General features: G+C 48.9%; 1 protein-coding gene across 1 annotated transcript; it reads right to left on the reverse strand.

Moving 5' to 3' along the window:
* Positions 1-2,129: 2,129 nt before the first annotated feature.
* LOC139572421 (cell surface glycoprotein 1-like) lies at positions 2,130-4,761 on the reverse strand. Its single transcript, XM_071395170.1, has 2 exons — positions 4,729-4,761; positions 2,130-4,496 (listed from the first exon to the last, which is right to left on the reverse strand). The coding sequence occupies exons 1-2, from the start codon at positions 4,759-4,761 to the stop codon at positions 2,130-2,132; spliced, it is 2,400 nt and encodes a 799-aa protein (XP_071251271.1).
* Between the last annotated feature and the right edge of the window lie 6,316 nt (positions 4,762-11,077).

Consider the following 11,077-nt stretch of genomic DNA (forward strand, 5'->3'; position numbering starts at 1 on the left):
CATCCTAATAATGTGCCTCATCCTAATAATGTGCCTCATCCTAATAATGTGCCTCATCCTAATAATGTGCCTCATCCTAATAATGTGCCTCATCCTAATAATGTGCCTCATCCTAATAATGTGCCTCATCCTAATAATGTGCCTCATCCTAATAATGTGTTTCATCCTAATAATGTGCCTCATCCTAATAATGTGCCTCATCCTAATAATGTGCCTCATCCTAATAATGTGCCTCATCCTAATAATGTGCCTCATCCTAATAATGTGCCTCATCCTGATAATGTGCCTCATCCTAATACTGTGCCTCATCCTAATAATTTGGTATTTTTACCCCTCTTAATTTCTCCTACTGTTCTGACTGTTCTACTGTAGCCTATAACCTGTTTTTAGAGAAATGTAGTCATCGAAAATTGCAAGAGCTTTCATTGTCTGCTTATATGCTCCCTTTATTTATCCTACGGTTCTGACTTGGTGTACAGGGAGAACACTGTAAGAACGGCCCATGTTATGAATTCTGTCGCTGTACATTTCAAAAGCGCTAAACAAATAGTTATATTGAATAGTTATATATACGTCCGTCCTAGCTCGCTCATTGTCTTAATCGAAATGACAGATTGCCTCTTATCCGTTCGTGTGTGTGTGTGTGTGTTTGTGTGTGTGTGTGTGTGTGTGTGTGTGTGTGTGTGTGTGTGTGTGTGTGTGTGCGCCTGCGTGCGTGCGTGTAATAATTATAATGTAACAACACCAATAATAATAACAACACTACATTTTGCTATTCCCTTGTTTACAGAGATGGACGTGCAGCAGGCAAACCCAGTGATGCTACTGGTCCCTCATCTACAGTTGTGACACAGACACTCCAGGAAGCATTTAAAAAGGCAGGCTGCTTATGCACCCACATCAACACATGATCAAGACCTCACTGCAGCCCTTTCATATTACATTGCAAAGGACGTGATGCCATTTCCTATTGTTGAGAGGCCTGGCTGTCTGAGGCTGATGAAGGCTGCCGTGCCTCACTACAAAGTGGCCATCACAAACATTATTTTCCAAAGTCTGAAATTCCAAACCTGTACAACCAGGTTAAAGTTGATGTTGGAAAAACTTTGGCTCAAAGGCACATGGTTTGCTGCAACTACTGACCTCTGGACCAGTGCAAGCAGGAGGTGGTCAACCCTACATCAGCTTCACTATCCATTACCTCACCCCAGACTGGCTACTGGACCCCTGGGGTGGTCAACCCTACATCAGCTTCACTATCCATCACCTCACCCCAGACTGGCCCCTGGACCCCTGGGGTGGTCAACCCTACATCAGCTTCACTATCCATTACCTCACCCCAGACTGGCCCCTGGACCCCTGGGGTCGGTAACCCTACATCAGCTTCACTATCCATTACCTCACCCCAGACTGGCCCCTGGACCCCTGGGGTGGTCAACCCTACATCAGCTTCACTATCCATCACCTCACCCCAGACTGGCCCCTGGACCCCTGGGGTGGTCAACCCTACATCAGCTTCACTATCCATCACCTCACCCCAGACTGGCCCCTGGACCCCTGGGGTGGTCAACCCTACATCAGCTTCACTATCCATCACCTCACCCCAGACTGGCCCCTGGACCCCTGGGGTGGTCAACCCTACATCAGCTTCACTATCCATCACCTCACCCCAGACTGGCTACTGGAATCAAACTGCCTGGAAACACAGTTCTCCCCAGAAGATCACTCAGCTCACTACATCAGAGAATATGCTGGAAGACTGGGGGGGGGGGGATCAACACGATAATGTTAATTATCAATACTGATAATACTGATAATACTGATAACACTGATACCACCGATAACACTGATAACACTGATAACACTGATAATACTGATAACACTGATAATACTGATAACACTGATAACACTGATAACACTGATAATACTGATAACACTAATAATACTGATAACCGTGATCATTTTGGTCACTATAATCGTGATATGAAATTTTCATACCGTTTCATCTCTAAATTGTATTATAGTTGTATAATTATTGCAGTACATGTCAGGATATATCTTGTTCCAGCCTGTGATCAATGTCTTTACACACTTCTTTGAGGGACTTTGGAAATAAACAGAATTATTCATTATTTTAAAAAAGAGGAGAGTTTTTGGAAAAGGGGTTGTTGTGGAGTGGGAGGGGTGTTCGGGGTGGGAGGGGTGTTCGGGGTGGGAGAAGTGTTCGGGGTGGGAGGGGTGTTCGGGGTGGGAGGAGTGTTCGGGGTGGGAGGAGTGTTCGGGGTGGGAGGAGTGTTCGGGCTGGGAGGAGTGTTCGGGGTGGGAGGAGTGTTCGGGGTGGGAGGAGTGTTCGGGGTGGGAGGAGTGTTCGGGGTGGGAGGGGTGTTTGGGGTGAGAGGAGTGTTCGGGGTGGGAGGAGTGTTCGGGGTGGGAGGAGTGTTCGGGGTGGGAGGGGTGGGAGGAGTGGGAGGAGTGTTCGGGGTGGGAGGAGTGTTCGGGCTGGGAGGAGTGTTCGGGGTGGGAGGAGTGTTCGGGGTGGGAGGAGTGTTCGGGGTGGGAGGAGTGTTCGGGGTGGGAGGGGTGTTCGGGGTGGGAGGAGTGTTGTGGGAGGGGTGGGAGGAGTGTTCGGGGTGGGAGGAGTGTTCGGGGTGGGAGGAGTGTTCGGGCTGGGAGGAGTGTTCGGGGTGGGAGGAGTGTTCGGGGTGGGAGGAGTGTTCGGGGTGGGAGGAGTGTTCGGTGTGGGAGGGGTGTTCGGGGTGAGAGGAGAGTTCGGGGTGGGAGGAGTGTTCGGGGTGGGAGGAGTGTTCGGGGTGGGAGGGGTGGGAGGAGTGGGAGGAGTGTTCGGGGTGGGAGGAGTGTTCGGGCTGGGAGGAGTGTTCGGGGTGGGAGGAGTGTTCGGGGTGGGAGGAGTGTTCGGGGTGGGAGGAGTGTTCGGGGTGGGAGGAGTGTTCAGGGTGGGAGGGGTGGGAGGAGTGTTCGGGGTGGGAGGAGTGTTCGGGGTGGGAGGGGTGTTCGGGGTGGGAGGAGTGTTCGGGGTGGGAGGAGTGTTCGGGGTGGGAGGAGTGTTCGGGGAGGGAAGAGTGTTCGGGGTGGGAGGAGTGTTCGGGGTGGGAGGAGTGTTCGGGGTGGGAGGGGTGGGAGGAGTGTTCGGGCTGGGAGGAGTGTTCGGGGTGGGAGGGAGTGTTCGGGGGTGGGAGGAGTGTTCGGGTTGGGAGGAGTGTTCGGGGTGGGAGGGGTGGGAGGAGTGTCGGGCTGGGAGGAGTGTTCGGGTTGGGAGGAGTGTTCGGGCTGGGGGAGGAGTGTTCGGGGTGGGAGGGGGGTGGGAGGAGTGTTCGGGGTGGGAGGGAGGAGTGTTCGGGGTGGGAGGGGTGGGAGGGGTGTTCGGGGTGAGAGGAGTGTTCGGGGTGGGAGGAGTGTTCGGGGTGGGAGGAGTGTTCGGGGTGGGAGGGGTGGGAGGAGTGGGAGGAGTGGGAGGGGTGGGAGGAGTGTTCGGGCTGGGAGGAGTGTTCGGGGTGGGAGGAGTGTTCGGGGTGGGAGGAGTGTTCGGGGTGGGAGGAGTGTTCGGGGTGGGAGGGGTGGGAGGAGTGTTCGGGGTGGGAGGAGTGTTCGGGGTGGGAGGGGTGTGCGGGGTGGGAGGAGTGTTCGGGGTGGGAGGAGTGTTCGGGGAGGGAAGAGTGTTCGGGGTGGGAGGAGTGTTCGGGGTGGGAGGAGTGTTCGGGGTGGGAGGGGTGGGAGGGGTGTTCGGGGTGAGAGGAGTGTTCGGGGTGGGAGGAGTGTTCGGGGTGGGGAGGAGTGTTCGGGGTGGGAGGGGTGGGAGGAGTGGGAGGAGTGGGAGGGGTGGGAGGAGTGTTCGGGGTGGGAGGAGTGTTCGGGGTGGGAGGAGTGTTCGGGGTGGGGAGGAGTGTTCGGGGTGGGAGGGGTGGGGAGGAGTGTTCGGGGTGGGAGGAGTGTTCGGGGTGGGAGGGGTGTTCGGGGTGGGAGGAGTGTTCGGGGTGGGAGGAGTGTTCGGGGAGGGAGAGAGTGGGAGGAGTGTTCGGGGTGGGAGGGGTGTTCGGGCTGGGAGGGGTGGGAGGAGTGTTCGGGGTGGGAGGAGTGTTCGGGGTGGGAGGGGTGTGGGAGGGGTGGGAGGAGTGTTCGGGGTGGGAGGAGTGTTCGGGGTGGGAGGAGTGTTCGGGGAGGGAAGAGTGTTCGGGGTGGGAGGAGTGTTCGGGGTGGGAGGAGTGTTCGGGGTGGGAGGGGTGGGAGGAGTGTTCGGGCTGGGAGGAGTGTTCGGGGTGGGAGGAGTGTTCGGGGTGGGAGGAGTGTTCGGGGTGGGAGGAGTGTTCGGGGTGGGAGGAGTGTTCGGGCTGGGAGGAGTGTTCGGGTTGGGAGGAGTGTTCGGGCTGGGAGGAGTGTTCGGGGTGGGAGGGGTGGGAGGAGTGTTCGGGCTGGGAGGAGTGTTCGGGGTGTTCGGGTTGGGAGGGGTGTTCGGGGTGGGAGGAGTCAGCTTCCTTGGCCTGGAGTCATGCATGTCCTCGATGGAGGGCAGGTGTCAGCCGATGACCCTCTCTGCAGACCGGACAACGCGTCGCAGTCCTCGGAGCGGGCGGACGCATTCCCAAAGCAGACGGTAATGGAAGAGCTGGTGATTGACTCGTACAACCGGATTCAGGATTGACTGGGAGAGGTTGAGTTCTTTTCAGCTTAGTGCTCCTTCTTGGTGACCCGCTGTGATGTTCATCCACCCACTTGAAGTTGTGGGAGATGATGGTTCTCAGTCATTTAAATGATTCTCGAGGGGTGGAGATGTAGGAGATGTCTTCTGAAGCCTCTGCTGGACTAGTTCAACACAGTCTGAGCAGTTAGTTCTGTTCGAGGCACGATTTACCCAAAAAAGCATAAAGGCTGATACACTTAGAAAAAAAAGGTGCTCTTTAGAACCTAAAAGTGTTCTTTGGCTATTCCCAATGGATACCCCTTTGAAGAACCCTTTTTGGTTCCAGGTAGAACCCTTTACACATAGGGTTCTACATGGAACCAAAAAGGGTTCTCCTATAGGGACAGTCGAAGAACCCTTTTAGAACCCTTTTTTTCTAAGAGTGTAGATTAAGAACATGACTATGCAAAGACTTCAGTTGTATCCGGGATGATGTACAAATATTATTTAGCATGCCCTGAAGACTCTCCTCTGGCAAACGGTTCAGGTTAATCATGACAAACCAGCCTCCACCTGAACAGTTTCTCTCCCTGTGCTGTGGCCCTCACCACCCTCCACCTGAACAGTTTCTCTCCCCATGCTGTGGCCCTCACCAGCCTCCACCTGTGGCCCTCACCAGCCTCCACCTGAACAGTTTCTCTCCCCGTGCTGTGGCCCTCACCACCCTCCACCTGAACAGTTTCTCTCCCCGTGTTGTGGCCGTCACCAGCCTCCACCTGAACAGTTTCTCTCCCCGTGCTGTGGCCCTCACCACTCTCTACCTGAACAGTTTCTCTCCCCGTGCTGTGGCCCTCACTAGCCTCCACCTGAACAGTTTCTCTCCCCGTGCTGTGGCCCTCACCACCCTAGCTTTAGAGGTGGCACAATCAGAGGCTGGTCACCTGTGTTTGTGAGGCAGAGGTCCGAAGTTTGCCCCAGGTACCGGATGAATCGTGAGGAAGTGGTACTCGCTAAGCAAGCAGAGCGACGTCCTTTACACTGGCACATTCAATTGAAAGAGGTTTGAGAAAATCGGAATATTTTATATAAAGCTAAATATACCTGTGTGTGTGTTTGGGTGTGTTTTTGTTCTTGAAGGCAGCGGCGGCTGCTGATTGGCTGAATTCCCGCTGTGCGAGGTGGTTGGGGTTGTCAACAAAGCAGCATGACAGAAATATGATGCCAAGTTTCTGAACTATTTCTACAGTTTCTCCCTGTCACGCCCTGACCTTGGAGATCTTTTTTATGTCTCTATTTTGGTTGGTCAGGGCGTGAGTTTGGGTGGGCATTCTATGTCTGGTGTTCTATGTTGTTCTTTGTTTTGTATTTCTATGTGTTTGGCCTGGTATGGTTCCCAATCAGAGGCAGCTGTCTATCGTTGTCTCTGATTGAGAACCATACTTAGGTAGCCTGTTCCCACCTGTGTTTGTGGGTGGTTGTTTTCTGTCTCTGTGTCTGCACCAGACAGAACTGTTTCTCGTTGGTCTATTTTTGTTATTTTTGTTTTTAGTGTTCTGAGTTAAAATAAATATTAACATGGACACTTACCACGCTGTGTTTTGGTCCACTCCTTCTTCCACCGACAGCCGTTACACTCCCTAAAATGTGATTTTAAACCTAACCTTGACCCTAACCTTTAACCACACTGCTAACCCTAACCTTAAATTAAGACCAAAAAGCAAACTTCTGTTTTCATTAATTTTGACTTTGTGGCTGTGTGAACTAGTGGAAACCAGGGAGAACGCAACAAGCATGCAGATGCAATAAGTGAAAACAGATTATCTAACTGAGGATAGCTAGCTAACATAATGTCACAGAGCATTATCTAACTGAGGATAGCTAGCTAACATAATGTCACAAAGCATTATCTAACTGAGGACAGCTAGCTAACATAATGCCACAAAGCATTATCTAACTGAGGATAGCTAGCTAACATAATGCCACAAAGCATTATCTAACTGGGGATAGCTAGCTAACATAATGTCACAAAGCATTATCTCACTGAGGATAGCTAGCTAACATAATGCCACAAAGCATTATCTAACTGGGGATAGCTAGCTAACATAATGTCACAGAGCATTATCTAACTGAGGATAGCTAGCTAACATAATGTCACAAAGCATTATCTAACTGGGGATAGCTAGCTAACATAATGTCACAAAGCATTATCTAACTGAGGATAGCTAGCTAACATAATGTCACAAAGCATTGTCTAACTGGGGATAGCTAGCTAACATAATGTCACAGAGCATTATCTAACTGGGGATAGGTAGCTAACATAATGTCACAAAGCATTATCTAACTGCGGATAGCTAGCTAACATAATGTCACAAAGCATTATCTAACTGGGGATAGCTAGCTAACATAATGTCACAGAGCATTATCTAACTGGGGATAGCTAGCTAACATAATGTCACAGAGCATTATCTAACTGGGGATAGCTAGCTAACATAATGTCACAGAGCATTATCTAACTGGGAACAGCTAGCTAACATAATGTCACAAAGCATTATCTAACTGGGGATAGCTAGCTAACATAATGTCACAAAGCATTATCTACCTGAAGATAGCTAGCTAACATAATGTCACAAAGCATTATCTAACTGGGGATAGCTAGCTACCATAATATCACAAAGCATTATCTAACTGGGGATAGCTAGCTAACATAATGTCACAAAGCATTATCTAACTGAGGATAGCTAGCTAACATAATGTCACAAAGCATTATCTAACTGAGGATAGCTAGCTAACATAATGTCACAAAGCATTATCTAACTGAGGATAGCTAGCTAACATAATGTCACAGAGCATTATCTAACTGGGGATAGCTAGCTAACATAATGTCACAAAGCATTGTCTAACTGGGGATAGCTAGCTAACATAATGTCACAGAGCATTATCTAACTGGGGATAGCTAGCTAACATAATGTCACAAAGCATTATCTAACTGGGGATAGCTAGCCAGGATGGCGTGTGGTGGTCATGGGTAATATATTAATGGAATCTACAGCAGCATGGCAAGGGGTGGTCATGGGTAATATATTAATGGAATCTACAGCAGCATGGCGAGGGGTGGTCATGGGTAATATATTAATGGAATCTACAGCAGCATGGCGAGGGGTGGTCATGGGTAATATATTAATGGAATCTACAGCAGCATGGCGAGGGGTGGTCATGGGTAATATATTAATGGAATCTACAGCAGCATGGTGTGTGGTGGTCATGGGTAATATATTCATGGAATCTACAGCAGCATGGCGAGGGGTGGTCATGGGTAATATATTAATGGAATCTACAGCAGCATGGCGTGTGGTGGTCATGGGTAATATATTCATGGAATCTACAGCAGCATGGAGAGGGGTGGTCATGGGTAATATATTAATGGAATCTACAGCAGCATGGTGTGTGGTGGTCATGGGTAATATATTAATGGAATCTACAGCAGCATGGCGTGTGGTGGTCATGGGTAATATATTAATGGAATCTACAGCAGCATGGCGTGTGGTGGTCATGGGTAATATATTAATGGAATCTACAGCAGCATGGCAAGGGGTGGTCATGGGTAATATATTATTGGAATCTACAGCAGTATGGCGAGGGGTGGTCATGGGTAATATATTAATGGAATCTACAGCAGCATGGCGTGTGGTGGTCATGGGTAATATATTAATGGAATCTACAGCAGCATGGCGTGTGGTGGTCATGGGTAATATATTAATGGATCTACAGCAGCATGGCGTGTGGTGGTCATGGGTAATATATTAATGGAATCTACAGCAGCATGGCAAGGGGTGGTCATGGGTAATATATTAATGGAATCTACAGCAGCATGGCGAGGGGTGGTCATGGGTAATATATTAATGGAATCTACAGCAGCATGGCGAGGGGTGGTCATGGGTAATATATTAATGGAATCTACAGCAGCATGGTGTGTGGTGGTCATGGGTAATATATTCATGGAATCTACAGCAGCATGGCGAGGGGTGGTCATGGGTAATATATTAATGGAATCTACAGCAGCATGGCGTGTGGTGGTCATGGGTAATATATTCATGGAATCTACAGCAGCATGGAGAGGGGTGGTCATGGGTAATATATTAATGGAATCTACAGCAGCATGGCGTGTGGTGGTCATGGGTAATATATTAATGGAATCTACAGCAGCATGGCGTGTGGTGGTCATGGGTAATATATTAATGGAATCTACAGCAGCATGGCGTGTGGTGGTCATGGGTAATATATTAATGGAATCTACAGCAGCATGGCAAGGGGTGGTCATGGGTAATATATTATTGGAATCTACAGCAGTATGGCGAGGGGTGGTCATGGGTAATATATTAATGGAATCTACAGCAGCATGGCGTGTGGTGGTCATGGGTAATATATTAATGGAATCTACAGCAGCATGGCGTGTGGTGGTCATGGGTAATATATTAATGGATCTACAGCAGCATGGCGTGTGGTGGTCATGGGTAATATATTAATGGAATCTACAGCAGCATGGTGTGTGGTGGTCATGGGTAATATATTAATGGAATCTACAGCAGCATGGAGTGTGGTGGTCATGGGTAATATATTAATGGAATCTACAGCAGCATGGCGAGGGGTGGTCATGGCTAATATATTAATGGAATCTACAGCAGCATGGCGTGTGGTGGTCATGGGTAATATATTAATGGAATCTATAGCAGCATGGCGTGTGGTGGTCATGGGTAATATATTCATGGAATCTACAGCAGCATGGCGAGGGGTGGTCATGGGTAATATATTAATGGAATATACAGCAACATGGGGTGTGGTGGTCATGGGTAATATATTAATGGAATCTACAGCAGCATGGCGTGTGGTGGTCATGGGTAATATATTAATGGAATCTACAGCAGCATGGCGTGTGGTGGTCATGGGTAATATATTAATGGAATCTACAGCAGTATGGCGTGTGGTGGTCATGGGTAATATATTAATGGAATCCACAGCAGCATGGCGTGTGGTGGTCATGGGTAATATATTAATGGAATCTACAGCAGCATGGCGTGTGGTGGTCATGGGTAATATATTAATGGAATCTACAGCAGCATGGCGTGTGGTGGTCATGGGTAATATATTAATGGAATCTACAGCAGCATGGTGTGTGGTGGTCATGGGTAATATATTAATGGAATCTACAGCAGCATGGTGTGTGGTGGTCATGGGTAATATATTAATGGATTCTACAGCAGCATGGGGAGGGGTGGTCATGGGTAATATATTAATGGAATCTACAGCAGCATGGCGAGGGGTGGTCATGGGTAATATATTAATGGAATCTACAGCAGCATGGTGAGGGGTGGTCATGGGTAATATATTAATGGAATCTACAGCAGCATGGCGTGTGGTGGTCATGGGTAATATATTAATGGAATCTACAGCAGCATGGCGTGTGGTGGTCATGGGTAATATATTAATGGAATCTACAGCAGCATGGTGTGTGGTGGTCATGGGTAATATATTAATGGAATCTACAGCAGCATGGGGTGTGGTGGTCATGGGTAATATATTAATGGAATCTACAGCAGCATGGCGTGTGGTGGTCATGGGTAATATATTAATGGAATCTACAGCAGCATGGCGAGGGGTGGTCATGGGTAATATATTAATGGAATCTACAGCAGCATGGCGAGGGGTGGTCATGGGTAATATATTAATGGAATCTACAGCAGCATGGTGTGTGGTGGTCATGGGTAATATATTAATGGAATCTACAGCAGCATGGCGAGGGGTGGTCATGGGTAATATATTAATGGAATCTACAGCAGTATGGCGAGGGGTGGTCATGGGTAATACATTAATGGAATCTACAGCAGCATGGCGAGGGGTGGTCATGGGTAATATATTAATGGAATCTACAGCAGCATGGCGAGGGGTGGTCATGGGTAATATATTAATGGAATCTACAGCAGCATGGTGAGGGGTGGTCATGGGTAATATATTAATGGAATCTACAGCAGCATGGCGTGTGGTGGTCATGGGTAATATATTAATGGAATCTACAGCAGCATGGCGTGTGGTTGTCATGGGTAATATATTAATGGAATCTACAGCAGCATGGTGTGTGGTGGTCATGGGTAATATATTAATGGAATCTACAGCAGCATGGCGTGTGGTGGTCATGGGTAATATATTAATGGAATCTACAGCAGCATGGCGAGGGGTGGTCATGGGTAATATATTAATGGAATCTACAGCAGCATGGTGTGTGGTGGTCATGGGTAATATATTAATGGAATCTACAGCAGCATGGCGTGTGGTGGTCATGGGTAATATATTAATGGAATCTACAGCAGCATGGCGAGGGGTGGTCATGGGTAATATATTAATGGAATCTACAGCAGCATGGCGAGGGGTGGTCATGGGTAATATATT

The sequence above is a fragment of the Salvelinus alpinus genome, chromosome 4 (genome assembly GCF_045679555.1).
Source record: "Salvelinus alpinus chromosome 4, SLU_Salpinus.1, whole genome shotgun sequence".
Classification (NCBI taxonomy): Eukaryota; Metazoa; Chordata; class Actinopteri; order Salmoniformes; family Salmonidae; genus Salvelinus; species Salvelinus alpinus.